Below are 16,453 nucleotides of genomic sequence, written 5' to 3' on the forward strand. Positions count from 1 at the left end.
TTCAGTTCTTACTGAAAAGTCAAAAGGCTGGCACAAAGGGACCTCAGACCTCCCAATAGTCAACTGATGCTCCTAAGGAGAGAAGGATTCCAGTGCAGAGCCAAGCTTGGGGAAGCTGGGCTGGTGCTGTTGTGCCCGGCTAAGGTCTACTCCCATTCTTATATCAGATAAACCATACATCAACCATGTATGTCTCTTCTCCTCTTCATTCTCCTGTGCAGAAGCTCAAGGTGACTTTTGACGTATTCAGGGTTAATAGTGGCGCCAACAGAAGCAGTGTGTCTTGTGCAAGCGTCTCAGCTTTCACCATTTATTACAAAAATGAGAAAGACTCAAAACAGGTTCAACCCACTGCACTTTACCTTCATCCCTATAGTCACATGGAAGCTGCCAGCCTGCTCTGCCAGGGGGAGCCTTAACCACTGATAAGGCTGAGGGACAGAAGAGAATTCCTGCTCTTCTGAGGAGTACAGTATGTCTTCCAGGGTCCAAGCCACTCTCCTCAGGCTTTGAGTGCTGAGTCCAGGTCTGGCAGCGAACAAGCCTCATACCCAACCTTGTCGTCTTTCCTTCGATAGTACATTCGTGTCAGCACTGTCATCAGGAAGGTCTCCAGTATGAGCATGTGGCAGTTCATCACTGCAGTGTGGGGTGGAACATGACAAGAAGTTACACTGTGCTACAGAGGAGGAATCCATAGCAGCCCTAACAAGCAAGCTGAACGACTCCAGTTTACCTCCAAACCAGTACTAAGGGATACTAAACTGTTGTGTGGAGCGAGGCAGACTAATGGTAGCCAGAACTTGGCTCTGGCTTCTGTGATCTGAGACCAGTCCATGTGTTTTTTTCTGCATAGTCTGCTTCCTAACTGGACCCAATCCTGTCCCAAGATGAGGACTGAACTTGCTGGTTCGGCCACTAGGACTGGCCTCAAGCTGGGTATATTGAAGTTCTCTGTGATCAGAGAGGAAAGAGTAGTCATCTCGGAGCCTCCACCCTGATTTCTTGGATCCTTCCTGAACATTTTGAGCAGACATCAGGTTGGCCCCCACTTCTGTTCCAAGATCCTTTCTCCCCTGATCTGCTCTCAGTTGCTCTCACCCACAAGACAGAAAGAAGCTCTAAGTGCATACCTTGAGACCTGATTTTAGAAGAGTAGGGAGGTGAGCAAGCGATCTGCCCACTGTTAGCCAAGATGGAGAAAATGGCAGGCTGCAGGGCGGTCAGGATGACAAGCACCTGCAGAAGAGATGAGATGGGGAGGGGCTGACACCTGCCACTCCTGGTCCTGAAGTCAGTGCAGGTTAGGCATACCATTAGATATGTTAGTGGGGTTAGCAGAGGACTGTGTTAACAGAAGACTAAAACTTAACCTTTATTGAAAATTGGTGCAGTTTCCATCTTTAGTCAAATTATAATCCTGTTCCTGCCTCATATTCATTAGGGTTGCTCATTTAAAAAAAAAAATCAGCTTATCGCCCTCTTTCATGGCCACCATCAGATACCCAGTAGCATCTAGCACATAAAATAGAGGCAGATTTATAAACAAGGTCATGTGATGATGGAGGCAAAGATTGGAGCAATACAGAAGGCGGCCAAGGAAGACCACTATGGATTGCTGGCCAATTCCAGAGAGGAAGTGACAAGCTGGGTTCTTCCAGGCAGGTTCCAGTGAGATTACAGCCCTGCCTGCATTTTGATTTTGGGTTTCCAGGTTCTAGATCTGTGCAACAATACACTTCTGGTTTTTTTTAAGCCTGGTTGGTGGTACTGTGGTACAGAAAGGCAAACAAAATAAGATAAAGTGGAAGGGGTGAAGATAATGTTCCAAATCTCCCGGGAAACCCAAAGGTTAAGACTTGGGTCTGCCTTTGCCTCCGGTGGTCCTAACCGCAGTCATTTGTTGGCAAACACCGTTTCTAGTTACCTGGAACAGAGCAAACTTGGATCCCATGTTCTGTTCACCCAGATGCATCTTGGCTTGACGGAAAAGGATGGCCAGGGACCAGAGGGCCAGAAGGGTAGACACAGCAAGGAGATTGTTGATCCAGAGAGCTGCGCTCTTCTCAGAAATCTAGTGACGGGCCAGAAAGAAGTCAGGAGGACAAATGGTCTCTGTTTTCCCTCTTCCACGTGAAGAAAGCTGATACGATAAGAAAGCCCCAAAGCCTGGACTTCATCTCTTCCCACCATATTCTCTGGGCTGCCATTCTCCTGTGGCCACCCAGCCCTTGTCCCTGTGTTGCTAGTGCTCCTATATTAATTCCAGAACCCAAAGATAAGCCTTTGCTGCTGTGTCCTGGCTTACTTCTCCTGGGTCATAGATGCCGTCAGGGATGAGGAACAGGCCCACTATGCTCAGCGTTATCTTGAAGAAGGCGTACTGGAAAGGGCCCAGCAGGAGCAGCTGCAGCTTCTTTCTGAGGGAGGAAGAGAGTGGATCCATGAGCCACACACCCTAGGGAAGCTTAGTCCCTGCACCCAGCTAAGGGCTAAGGCTGGGCTCCCATCATGACAAAATGATGGCTTGTGGATGAAGGCAAGGTAGAGAATGTTGGGAGTCCTAGGAATGCCCCTTGTCTCCAATAACGCTTTTGAGCAGGAAGTATTAACTTCAAGTTCATTACTCAAAGTAGACAGAGGGGGAAGCGAGCACCCAAAGCTGGGATTAAAGGCATGCGCCACCACTGCCCGGCTGATAGAACACATCTTTACTTCCAGCACTCAGAGGCAGAGAGGCAGGTGTATCTCTGTGAGTTCAAGGTCAGCCTGGGGTCTACAGAGTTCCACAACAGCCAGAGCTACATAGTAGGGACAACTGGTCTCAAACAAAACAAAACCCAATAAAGTAAGTGAACAAGCAGGGTAGTGAGCTGAAACTTAAGAATTCCCCCTCCTTTCCCCTCTCCCCTGGGGCTGTTTCCCCGTGTTTGGGGTTCCTGGCTGTGGGTGCCTGCCTTTATTATTGGCTTTGCCCTACACAAGCCTAATAACAAGAGCCTTAAACTGGGGTTACAGAGCCTCGTGCTCACTTGTCCCTCTGGGATGCCCCTCTCCTGCCTTACCTGGTAAGTATGAGAGGTGGGCAGCAGGGACAGCAGCAGCAACAGGGACCCGTGTGCACCCTCATCGGGGTGTCCTTCAGTGTCCTCAGTACTGCTTTCTTCCCACCAAAGCCTTCCACCATGACCATCATCAGCAGGTAAAAGCATACGGCATAAAACCTGGGAGAGAAACGCAAGCACATGGGTGGGAGCACCCGGACACACACCTTTGCTGTTATAGAGGAAGGTTTCAGGGAGAGATGGGGCTCACCGAGGGAAAGAGGGTACAGGTAGAATCCAAGAGCTGCACTCTAGGGACAGGTCGGGAAGAGCTAGATTCATATCAATGGGGCTTAAAGGTGGCTTGGAAGTCAGAAAGAGACCCCATATTAATGCTTAGCCCTATTGGTGGGGGTTGGGCCCGACACTCACGAGGTTATGGCCATTTCTACAAGTGTGAGGGCGCGAGGAATCCAGAGACCAAAGCAGCAGAACACAGATACCACCTGATCACAAGAGAGCAGGACACAGGTTAAGGGAGGGGCGAGACCATCCAAACTTCTTGTAGCAAGAGCTCAAAGAAGCCAGACCTGTGTGTTGAATGCCCAGGTCCTTCCACTTGTTAGCTGCTGGGTCGGTGGTGGAGCAAGAACAGGACCCTGGGCTCTGCACCCAGAGCCAACAAAAAGAACCATGAGACAGGAGAACTGACACCACAAATTTGTCACACCTGTACATGTGAGCTGTGGCATGCATGCTCCCCCATCATGGGCACACATACTACTACTACCACTACTACTGGTAGTAATAATAATAATAATAATAATTAATAATTAATAATAATGCATTTTTAAAAGAAATAGAAAATTCCAACTGGAAAATAACAATAAATTTAATTTAATTTATTAAATTTAATAAATTAGATCCAAGTCCCATGAGATGCTGCATAGGTAACTTTAAAAGGACTTAGAGTTGCCAGAGCTATGGTTCAGTGGCAGAGTCTTACGTCATAACAAAGAAATGAGGCAGGCCCACAGCAAAAGGACAGCATTGAGTGTGACCCTGTGGAAATAAATGTCTGTATTGGAAGACAGCCTGCTTTTAACAGCAGTCATAGTGAGGAGAAAAAAGAAAGGCATGTCGTGGTACCCAGTGAATTGCTGTCTCTACATTCCTTTAAATGGAATACTTCACCCACTGGCTAGCCTTGCAAACAGGTGGGGATCAGTTCACATCACCAGTGCTACATGGTCCTGGCAGGCAGCTCTGTTCTTGAGCAAATGAGCTTAGGAGAACTCTCAAGACAGCCTGCCCCCTCTCCAGCCCCTCTCCAGTCCCTCTCCAGTCCAGGTTCCAACATCCTCACCGTGGGTGCAGAGCTACTCCAGATCAGAGTCCTCTTCTTGATGGGGCAAAGGGTGTTCTTGTATAGGTAAACAGCATCCTCCAGAAAAATGGCAACTGAGCCAGTGGTAAGAAAGGTCAAGATGATGGTGAGGGCTATGTCCACTGGGCCCAGTGCTAGAGGAGAAGGGAAGCAGATGCCAATGAATTGAAGGGCAGATGCTATTCCAGGAATGCCTACAAGTTGTTAAACACCAAATAAAGTCCGAGGATGAATGGTGAGTGTGTGAATGTGTGTTTTGAGACGGGATCTCACTGTGTACCCCGCCAGCTAGCCTAGAACTGGGACTCAATTTGTAGACCAGGCTAGTCTTGAGTTCACAGAGACCCTTCTGCTTCTGGCTCCCAAGCACTGGGATTAAAAGTATGTGCCACACCGGGCAGTGGTGGCACATGCCTTTAATCCCAGCACTTGGGAGGCAGAGGCAGGTAGATTTCTGAGTTCGAGGCCAGCCTGGTCTACAGAGTGAGTTCCAGGACAGCCAGGGCTATAGAGAGAAACCCTGTCTCGAAAAACAAAAAAACAAAACAAAACAAGAAGTATGTGCCACCATATCTGGTCCTACAAAGGCTCTACATGCTTAGAAATGTTTTAGAAATAGAAAATATCATCCTGAGTGAGGTATCCCAGACCCAGAAAGACAAACAAAGTATGTGCTCACTTATGAGTAGATATCAGCTGTAAAGTAAACAATAATGATGCTACAATCTATAGATCCAAAGAAGCTAAGTAACAATAAAGACCCAAGGAGGGAAGCATAAATCTAGGTATTTGGTAACAGAAGAGGGAACAGCCGAACAGCCTGCCAAGGCCCCTCCTTCAGCAATGGCGGTAAGTAATATGAAAGTATGGCAAGATACAAAAAAATCTCGCTGGTAGGAGATGTATCTAGTCTTGTTTTGTTTTGTTTTTTTGGTTTTTTGAGACAGGGTTTCTCTGTATAGCTCTGGCTGTCCTGGAAGACACTTTGTAGACCAAGATGGCCTTGAACTCAGAAATCCACCTGCCTCTGCCTCCCAAGTGCTGGGATTAAAGGTGTGTGCCACCATGCCCAGTGAGATGTGTCTAGTCTGACTGAAACTTGATATGCTAAGGCTGGTTGATATCCATAGGAGGCCCCCCTTTTCTGAAGAGAAAGGAAGGAGTGGATGGGGGGTGCAGAAGGGGAGGAGGGAGGGTTGGGAGGGGAGGGGGAAGGGGAAACTGTAGTCAAGATGTTAAATAAATAAATGATATAAGTAATTAAAAATTTAAAATATGGATATATAAACGCTGGAGTCTAAATGCAGGACTCACAGGTTGGAAAGTGCTCTACCGCTGTACCACAGCCTCAGCCCTTTCTTGGCATTCCCACCTCTAGTGGATTGAGTCACAAAACTGGAGGCGATATGGAGGGTCAACTTTAGCTTTCAAACTCATGTTTTAGTTTATTCACAACGTATGTTTCTAACCAACATATAATAATTTTTAAAAGTCTAGTACAGAGCTTGGCTAGCATGCCTGAGGCCCTGGGTTTCATCTCGGGCACCCTTACTCTCCTTAAAAGGTCATGGGCATGGTAGTGCACATTGGTAATCCCAGCAATCAGGGGGCAGGTCTAAGCGGACCGTTGTGAGTCCAAGGCCAGCCTGGTCTACATAGAGCGTTCCAGGCAGCCAGGACTATACAGCAAGACCATGTTCCAAGAGTCTATACTAAAGAAGTAATTATAATAAAATAAATATACACAATAAATTGTTTATATAAACTATACCTTACCAACTCAAAATGCTTTTTTGCCCAATGCTTTTTCTATAAATTTTATTACTTTCATCATGAGAAGCTGATGTTGCAATTAGCATCCTTGGGTGTGTCTCCTAGAAGCACATAGGAAAGTTTCTCTGGCAAACACTTGGAATTAGAGCTGAGGACAGAAGAAGGTTGGGTTTTGTGGATACTATATATTATTTATATGTATTATATATTATTCACAGATACTATATATTATGCCGGTGTGAAGGCAGAAGTGTTTAATCCTAGCACTTAGGGGGCAAAGATAGGAAGATCTCTGTGAGTTTGAGGCTAGCCTGGCCTACATAGTGAGTTCCAGGCAACCAGGACTACATAGAAAGACTTTGTCTCAAAGTAGGGGGCAGTATTACATATTACTGTCCAAAGTGGTTAATGTAAATCTGTGTCCCACTAGCCATCTATCACTCATTTCAGCACTAATTCACCTACACTTTTACAGGGACCACAGCCACTTGGTCACAACAACCCTGGCACATACCGTTCCCCCTTCACAACAGGACAAAACAAGTTCCTAAGACAGTAGCCAAGAGCAGTGTGTCAGACACACTTTCGTGTATACATGTGTGTTTGTGTGTTTTTGTGTGTGTGTGTGTGTGTGTGTGCCCCTCCTTCTTATTTTTAACTGACTGGTGTTTGACATGAGTTTTAGAAGCCTCAGCTACAGTCTGGGCAGTGGCAGCACATGCCTTTATAATTCCAGCAGAGGTGGAAGCAGAAAGACAGAGGGGCGGAGGGGCACAGAGGCAGAGACAGAGTGATCTCTGTTAGTTTAAAGTCAGCCTGATCTACAGAGTGAATTCCAGGAAAACCAGTGCTACACAGAGAAACCCCATCTCAAAAAAGCAAACAAAATGAAGAGGAGAGGAGAGGAGAGGAGAGGAGAGGAGAGGAGAGGAGAGGAGAGGAGAGGAGAGAAGAGAAGAGAAGAGAAGAGAAGAGAAGAGAAGAGAAGAGAAGAGAAGAGAAGAGAAGAGAAGAGAAGAGAAGAGAAAGAAGAGAAATGATAGCCCAGCTACATTCCTGTTGTCATGGTCCACCTCTGTCTACCATTGCCTGTAAACTCCTTCCTCCTGCCTCACATCTTGCTGACACCCAGTACAACATTCTGTCTATAGAAGTCTCTAGTAAATTGCACTTTGTGCCACCCTGGCTCTGTATGCCTTTGCCTTCATCTTCTGATATATCCCTTTGGGTTTGTGGCCATTTCTCAAACAGTGGGATTGGATCTTTTCAAAACAACGTGGTTTCAAGATCATTTATTTCTGACACTGGAAATTGAACCTACAAATTTACCTTTATGATTGGAAACAGAGAACAATTTCTTAAAACATAAGGAAGGGCCAGTGTACTGGCACAGAAGGTACCAGGGCTTGCCATGTAAGCATGGAGACCCCAGCTGGATTCAGTGGTGAGCATCTGAAACCTCGGCATTGCCACCACGGGATGGGAGGCAGCTCTGCTTCTGTCCTCTGCTGTGCTCTGCTCTGTCTGTCAGGAAACACGGCGTCTCTGCATACTAGGCGGGGGCTCTACCACTGAGATATTCTGCTGCACGCTTCTTTTAGGAAAAAAAAAAAAACTTTTAAGACAGAATCTAAGCTGCCCAGGCTGGCCTAGAACTTACAAGTCTCTTGCCTCAGCCTCCTGAGTAGCCGAGATGACACACCTGAATTACTGAGCCCACATATGCTTCTTTTATGAAATATTTAGCGTATATATGAATCCTACCTCATGACCAACCTTTTGTTGGCTTGAGGTTTAAAAATATCTTTTCTATGTCTATGTATTAGAGCTTTGACTTTGTTTATGGTACCTTTTGTTTTCTATACAGCAAACAAACAAACAAACAAAAATCCTGTGTTTATCTCATATAGTTAATGCTTGTGATAGCAACCAATTATGCTCATGATTGTTTGTGCTTTCCAGTGTGCCTGTGTGTGCATGTGTGTATAAATGTGTGTGTGTGCTCACGCAAGAGCATGCACCTGCTTGTGTATGCACGTGTGTCTGTGTGTGCATACCTGTGTGCATGTGTATACTCGCATGTGCGTGTATGTGTGTCTATGCAAATGCGTGTGCACTCAAATGTGCATGTGTGCACACATGTGTGTCTCTGTGTGCATGTCTCCTCCCTCTTGTATGTGTACTTACATACATGTGATTGTGGCTGCACATGCCAAGGTATGAATGTAAAGCTGAGGAGACACCTTTCATGAATCAGTTCTCTCCCTGGTTCGAGGCAGAGTCTCTCCTGTCACTGCTGTGGCACCACTGGCTCCAGGTGAGCTGGTGGGTGAACTGCCAAGTCCGTGTCCTGCCTTCCCTCCCATCTACAGCAGAAGTGTGCTATGACTCCAGACGCATGCCACCTCATCAGCCTTTTTATGTTTGTAACACAGGTCCTGGGAATCAAACTCAGGTCTTCAGGCTTGGGCCACAAGCACTGCTGAGCCATCTCATGGCCCTTTCTTAAATAGGAAATTATTTGCTGTTTCTAATCATACAGACAATTTCTATTTTTTTCTATATAAAAAAAGTTTGCATTTTATATCACCTTAATCTGACCGAGTTAAAGCTAATTTCCCATGAAGGTATTTCCTTGGGGGTAGCTGCTGTCTGGTACCTCTTCCTGGGAGCCCACACCACAGAAGCCTTCTGTGTGGACCCCCACGGAGGTCTGGCTGCCTGCAGACCTGCAGAGACCCTATCTCAAAGACAACCAAAATAAATGAATGAGTGAGAGAAGGAGGAGGGGGGAGGGGAGGCGGGGAGGAGAAAGAGGAGGAGGAGGAGGAGCAGCTGGAAGGAGTCTCCTTCTTCCTCTCTGAGTCCCTTTCCTGTAATTGCCACTGCTCAGAATCATACTCTCCTGTCTAAATATTCACCAGGGCTCCTGCTCCTTGGGTTGTCTGTATTTTCCATGTCTTTCTTTCCTGCTGCCCTGGCTTAGCCTCTGCTCTCTCCAGCTAAATAGGGTCAACAACCGCACTGTCTTCTCCCTGCTTCTCTGAGGCTCCCCCCTGCCCCTGTCATTCTGATTACTGATTAATGGTCCTTGAACACTCCATCCAGCCCTTCCCAGTCTTACAGCTCCAACTAGTGCCTCGGTCTTGAGGATAAAGTACAACCCTCGGTCTTGACCCCATTCAGGCCCCACCTCACCCGCCCAGCCCTCAATTACCTCAAGCTCCTCCACAAATAACCTTTGACCTTGCAAGATTTAGCTTCCCCAGTGTAGGGACCCCACTGGTTCATTCCATCTCCACTCCCACCCCAGGAATGCCCATCACTCTGCACCGCTCAGATCTCTCCTGCTCCAGCCTCACCAGACAGCTTGCTTGACCTTAACTATGAGACCTGGGGAGTTAACCTGCTTCCGAATCCTCTCGGGTTCTACCTGCACATGTAGTGGCAAGGTGACATGAGAATCAACATTGTGTGACACAGGCTTCAGAGCCTGAGTCCCGCTGACACTTTTGAGTTTATTCTGAGCTGTAGAATGCTGTGCTGTGACCTGCAAGTGGTTTAGTGGCCTCCTTGGCCCCTACATATTAGATGTTAAGGACAGCCAACTGCTGGGCAGTGGTGGCGCACTCCTTTAATCCCAGCACTTGGGAGACAGAGGGAGGTGGATTTCTGAGTTTGAGGCCAGCCTGGTCTACAGAGTGAATTCCAGGACAGCCAGGGCTACACAGAGGAAACCCTGTCTCGAAAAAAGAAAACAAAAACAAACAAACAAACAAACAAACAAAGGCAACCTCCAGTGTGGCCACTCAAACTGTCTGCAGACATGCCAGATACCTCCTGGGCTGTGAACTGCTGGTGTAAGATGTTTGTCCTGCTACCTCTACTCTCTAAATAGGCGGAGCTTTGGAGCTAGATGTAGCAGCCACTTGCTGGCACGTGCTACAGAGTGCCACAAGGTATCTCTGGACATCAGCAGCTGATAGCAGTCTGGCTCAGAACATCTGAAACAGAGCTATCCTTAGCTCAAGAACCTGGCCACATCTGTTTCCCACTGCACATGACCACACCCCCTTGCTTAGAAGGAATCTACTCTGGAAGGAGTCACCAAGAGGCTCACATCTCAGAAATAGTTAATCATGGTGTAGGAGACAAAATAAAACTGGCCTGAGCATTTTCCCTCCTAGAAGCACACACGGTCACTTTGCTCTCAATAGTTTGGGGGCCCAACGAATGAACTCAGTTCCACTTTCAAAAGCATTTCCGTACTGGGAAGACAAGGTTTCAGGTTTATCCAGATCAAGCCCACACCTCCCAACAGCCTCTGCCGTGCTGTGAGCTCTCTTAGGGACCATGTGCACCCTCCAAGGGAACTACTGCAGGGCTTGGGTTATTTGGTACCATCTTGAAAGCTGAGAACACAAAAAAAATGTCCCAGATCTCAGGGTTGCAAGTTTGAATGTGTCTTGAGACGGGTGAGTGGAGGCTCACTCTCAGGTTTGTCTCCTGGGCTAGATTCTCATACCTCACTGTGGCCCATTGATGCCTTGGGAGAGTTGCCCTTCTCCAAGACCTTGGCCATTTTGAACACCAGGCCAGCCATCCTCTCTGTTGACCAGATGGGAGCCAGCTTTTCTTAGCTACCGCAGCTGTCCTAGCTCCCAGCTCCTCCAGGGGCCCCCCTGACTCACCTCTCAGGAGCTGGGCTGCGGTGGGAGGGTGAGAGAAGCAGGCAGGGGAGATGCTGTAATTGGTCTCCAGAAGTTCCAGAAGCTCTGCTGTGTACCTGGAGAGACACGGGTCTGCTCAGAAGCAGGCAGCGGGGGAAGGGCTGTGGCAGACTACACAGTAAGCGCTTAGTCCATCTCAGAGACTCCTGAATGCAAGGAGATAGTCCACTGTTTCTCAAGGCCCTGGAGAACTGGCTTAGGCTGGAGTATAAAACAGTTAGCCAGGGGCAGTTCCATCAGGACAGTAGCTCAGTTGGCCAGGGAGGACGAGCAAGGGAAAGAGAAGACTCTTAACAGGCACGGTAACGCAGGCTTGTAAGCCCAGCACTGGAGAGGGAGGCTGAGGCAGGAGGATCTTAATGCAAGGCCAGCTTTAACTGTACAATGACATGGTAAGACTGTCAGAAAAAAGAAAAAAAGAAAGAAAGGAAAAAGAAAAAGTAAACTGGACTGTGGTAACAAACAGCTTTGGCTCCGGCACTCGGGAGGCAGAGGCAGATGGATCTCTGAATCTGAGGCCAGCCTGATCTACAGAGTAAGTTTCAGGATAGTCCAGGTTACATCAAAAAAGAAAGGAAGAAAGGAGGAAGGAAGGAAGGAAGGAAGGAAGGAAGGAAGGGAGGGAGGGAGGGAGGGAGAAAGGGAGAAAGGGAGAAAGGGAGAAAGGGAGAAAGGGAGAAAGGGAGAAAGGGAGAAAGAAAGGGATGGAGGGAGGGAAAGAGGAAGGAAGGGAGGGAGGGAGGGAGGGAGGAAGGAAGGAAGGAAGGAAGGGAGGAAGGGAGGGAGGGAGGGAGAAAGGGAGAAAGGGAGAAAGGGAGAAAGGGAGAAAGGGAGAAAGGGAGAAAGGGAGAAAGGGAGAAAGAAAGGGATGGAGGGAGGGAAAGAGGAAGGAAGGGAGGGAGGAAGGAAGGAAGGAAGGAAGGAAGGAAGGAAGGAAGGAATGAAGGAAGGAAGGAAGAGAAAACAAGAAAAGAAAAGGTAATCCCGTAGTATCAAGATGAGCCTGCCCTCTGTTTGTCGGGGCTTCTGTGCTGTCAAGGATCGCCTCCTGCAACCCTAACCTCTGTAATCTTTCCCTGCCCATGTTCAGAGGCAGTTGACAGCCCTGAAGTGGCCACACATGACCCAACCCCACAGCTTCCCTGAGGCCCAAGGGGGACTGTCAGGCAGATTTCATTCTTATCTTGTTTGGCGTGCTCGAAGTCAAAGGCCCAGTGAGCGAGTCAGGGAGGCCAGAGCCTAGGGGCTGCTGCTGCTGCTGCTGTTTCTTAGCAGCTGGCTCCCAGCCCAAGACCTGCCACCCTTACTTACCTGGGGTCAAGTTTGATATGAGTCCTGCCTGGCTCCATCCTTCTTTTCTCTCAGGCAGACGCTGAGGACGAGGAGGGTCAGGCAGGGACAGCCACTGAGGGGTGGCGAGGTTTCTGTCCCGTATTGAGGCTCTCAGAGCCTTGTTCAGAGCTGGGTGAAGGCTAAACAGTAAGCGGAGCCTCCACGCCTGTTTCATTACCTCCTCAAGCCTCCAGTGTCAAGCTTTTTATCTCAGAGTTCACCCCTGAGGAATTTGATCCTCTGTGCTGTGCCCAGGCTCCTGACTCCTCCCCACAGCTTAGGCGCGGTCCCTTCCACCTCTTTCAGACAAATGCGGTTGATCACAACCTTGTAGCTGAACTACCCAACCCTTCCTTCCAACTTCATGTTCCCTTAAGGAACCCTCTAAGGCTCAACTCACTGGACCCAAGAAAAAAATTCCCTGATAGGTCAAGAAGAGAAGGACAAAGTCCTCACGTGGTCAGTACTCTGGGTGATCCTACAGGGGAAGCATAGACTCCATTGGCCTTGGGGAGACTCAGGGATGAGGTCTTACTGTGTCACGTGGCTTAGCACGTGGTGGGGGTGGCTGGCTGAAAAGGCCAAGGAGGCCTGTGTGCCTCTGTTGCTGCTGTTTCCAGACAGTCTTTCTATGCACTAGCCCTAACTGGCCTAGAACTCATTATGTAGACCACGCAGGCCTTGAACTCACAGAAACCTGCCTGCTCTGCCTCCTGTATGCTGAAATTAAAGGTATGTGCCACCATGCCTGGCTTCTAGGGGTTGCTTCTTAAAAGTCAGTCCATCTTGTGTTGAGAAGGGACTTAGCTACATAGCTGGACCTGAAGACCAAGCCAAGTCGGGGCTGTGTAGCATCTAAGTGTCAGAGCTGTGTGGTCAGATTTCTGATCACTTTGACAGGGCTTTATTTATTTATTTATTTATTTATTTATTTATTTATTTATTTATGGTTCTTCAAGACAGGGTTTCTCTGTATAGCCCTGGCTGTCCTGGAACTCACTCTGTAGACCAGGCTGGCCTCAAACTCAGAAATCCGTCTGCCTCTGCCTCCCAAGTGCTGGGATTAAAGGTGTGTGCCACCACTGCCCAGCAACAGGGCTTCATTTAAAAAGCCAAATTGGGAATGGGGAGATGGCTTGGCCAGTAAGCACTCACCCTCCAAAGAAAAAGATCTGGCTTTGATCCCTAGCACCCATATAAAAATGCTGGGTTTGGGAGGGTAAGTTTGAAATCCCACACCTGGGGCGGTGGGAATGGAAAGGTTCCTGGGCCTCTCTGGCCTTCCAGGCTAGCCTCACTGATGAGCTCCTGGTTCAGTGAGAGACCCCACGGTGTGAATGAGCAGAGATGAATGCACCAGGGTAAAGGGGGCTTGACTGTGGAGGTTCAGTGGGAGATTTGAGGGAGTGAGACCCGGGCCTTGGGAGCACTGAGTCCTTAGACAGTTCACCATGTCTCTTGAGTCCTGAAGTTTACCCTGCATACAAAGCACAGTTCTTGGGACAAGGCAATAAAATGCCAGGAGTGCAGGTCTCAGGGGCCCAGCTACCTCATTCCTGAGGTGGAGGGAAGGGCAGGAGAGGAAGCTAAGGATGCTGCTGAAGGTCAGTGACCTCAGCCACACCTCAGAGGCACAAGCTGACTCAAGCCACTTCCACTGGAACGTACCTCAGGTCATTCATCTGAGGCCGCTGAGAAGCCTTGAGCTGACGCCACTCACAGCCCTGGACTTTAGACTTTCCTGGAGGAGATAATTCTCAAAACTGGAGGGCAAGAGGGAGCTGGGAGGGGCTTGAGGCAAGGCCAGAGACCCCAAGGGAGATGGTACAGATGGATGGAGGCAGCCTAGAGGATGCTCCTGTCCTGCCCAATGTCTCTCTAAGTAGCTGTTTCTTTACGGTGTCTCCATCAGGTCAGGCCAGAGTCCTAGCCCTGCTCATCAAGGCTCCACATCTAGAAGGGCCCAGCCGGGCCAGGCAAATTCTTCTCCTGGACACCCTGGACTGCTAGCTGCCAGCCATATGTTTAGAACTAATAAGAACCAATCAACCTTCATTTATTTTTTGTAATAATTTAAATTAGCATATGTTCATTGTTTGAAAATAATGGCTTTGTTGTGTTATTTCATTTTTAGTTGGAGGCCAGCCTAAGCTACAGAATAAAATCCTATCTTTACATTGGTAAACAAACAAAATGGTAAAAAACAAAACAAACAAAGAAACCAACCCTACACATGGAACTATCTCATGTGGTATTTCTTTTTTATGGTGGCCTGCTTAGCACTTACCTAGCAGAACACTATCACATTAGTTAAGGCCTATTGGTAGTGTAATGTAGTCAAGGTCTATTGGTAGTGTAATGTAGTCAAGGTCTATTGGTAGTGTAATGTAGTCAAGGTCTATTGGTAGTGTAATGTAGTCAAGGTCTATTGGTAGTGTAATGTAGTCAAGGTCTATTGGTAGTGTAGTGTAGTCAAGGTCTATTGGTAGTGTAGTGTAGTCAAGGTCTATTGGTAGTGTAGTGTAGTCAAGGTCTATTGGTAGTGTAGTGTAGTCAAGGTCTATTGGTAGTGTAGTGTAGTCAAGGTCTATTGGTAGTGTAGTGTAGTCAAGGTCTATTGGTAGTGTAATGTAGTCAAGGTCTATTGGTAGTGTAGTGTAGTCAAGGTCTATTGGTAGTGTAGTGTAGTCAAGGTCTATTGGTAGTGTAGTGTAGTCAAGGTCTATTGGTAGTGTAGTGTAGTCAAGGTCTATTGGTAGTGTAGTGTAGTCAAGGTCTATTGGTAGTGTAGTGTAGTCAAGGTCTATTGGTAGTGTAGTGTAGTCAAGGTCTATTGGTAGTGTAGTGTAGTCAAGGTCTATTGGTAGTGTAGTGTAGTCAAGGTCTATTGGTAGTGTAGTGTAGTCAAGGTCTATTGGTAGTGTAGTGTAGTCAAGGTCTATTGGTAGTGTAGTGTAGTCAAGGTCTATTGGTAGTGTAGTGTAGTCAAGGTCTATTGGTAGTGTAGTGTAGTCAAGGTCTATTGGTAGTGTAGTGTAGTCAAGGTCTATTGGTAGTGTAGTGTAGTCAAGGTCTATTGGTAGTGTAGTGTAGTCAAGGTCTATTGGTAGTGTAGTGTAGTCAAGGTCTATTGGTAGTGTAGTGTAGTCAAGGTCTATTGGTAGTGTAGTGTAGTCAAGGTCTATTGGTAGTGTAATGTAGTCAAGGTCTATTGGTAGTGTAATGTAGTCAAGGTCTATTGGTAGTGTAATGTAGTCAAGGTCTATTGGTAGTGTAATGTAGTCAAGGTCTATTGGTAGTGTAGTGTAGTCAAGGTCTATTGGTAGTGTAGTGTAGTCAAGGTCTATTGGTAGTGTAGTGTAGTCAAGGTCTATTGGTAGTGTAAAGTAGTCAAGGTCTACAGGTATTGTAATGTAGTCAAGGTCTATTGATAGTGTAGTGTAGTCAAGGTCTATTGGTAGTGTAATGTAGTCAAGGTCTATTGGTAGTGTAGTGTAGTCAAGGTCTATTGGTAGTGTAGTGTAGTCAAGGTCTATTGGTAGTGTAGTGTAGTCAAGGTCTATTGGTAGTGTAGTGTAGTCAAGGTCTATTGGTAGTGTAGTGTAGTCAAGGTCTATTGGTAGTGTAGTGTAGTCAAGGTCTATTGGTAGTGTAGTGTAGTCAAGGTCTATTGGTAGTGTAGTGTAGTCAAGGTCTATTGGTAGTGTAGTGTAGTCAAGGTCTATTGGTAGTGTAGTGTAATGTAGTCAAGGTCTATTGGTAGTGTAGTGTGCAGAGCATTCTTCCTGGGTAAGGCTGAATAAGGTTCCCTTGTCTATTTTGATTGGCCACTTTTTTATCCTCTAAATCTCCCAGCCTTTATTTCTTCTAAGAATTCTAAGCCGTGTCCACTGATGGACATTGAGTTCTAACTGCTCTGAGTGATACTGTTCCGAGAGCAGAGAGCACACACACAAGCATCTCTTTTAGACTCATCACAGTTGCTTTCCTACAGACCCTGCTATGGGCTTGCTCAGGCAACCAGTACTTCTATTCTTTCTCTTTTTTTAAAGATTCATTTATTTATTTTTATGTATATGAGTACACTTTAGCTGTACAGATGGTTGTGAGTCTTCATGTGCTTGATGGGAACTGAATTCGGAATCTCTGCTTGTGCCAGCCCAAAGATTTACTATTATATCTAAGTA

At 47.2% G+C, this 16,453-nt stretch overlaps 1 protein-coding gene across 1 annotated transcript; it reads right to left on the bottom strand.

Annotated features, from left to right (window-relative positions):
• Positions 1-338: 338 nt before the first annotated feature.
• Slc51a (solute carrier family 51, alpha subunit) lies at positions 339-12,640 on the bottom strand. Its single transcript, NM_145932.3, has 9 exons — positions 12,246-12,640; positions 10,896-10,990; positions 4,411-4,565; positions 3,477-3,550; positions 3,066-3,224; positions 2,309-2,420; positions 1,928-2,074; positions 1,134-1,239; positions 339-639 (listed from the first exon to the last, which is right to left on the bottom strand). The coding sequence occupies exons 1-9, from the start codon at positions 12,281-12,283 to the stop codon at positions 503-505; spliced, it is 1,023 nt and encodes a 340-aa protein (NP_666044.1). The 5' UTR covers positions 12,284-12,640; the 3' UTR covers positions 339-502.
• Positions 12,641-16,453: the final 3,813 nt, after the last annotated feature.

The sequence above is a fragment of the Mus musculus genome, chromosome 16, assembly GCF_000001635.26.
Source record: "Mus musculus strain C57BL/6J chromosome 16, GRCm38.p6 C57BL/6J".
Classification (NCBI taxonomy): Eukaryota; Metazoa; Chordata; class Mammalia; order Rodentia; family Muridae; genus Mus; species Mus musculus.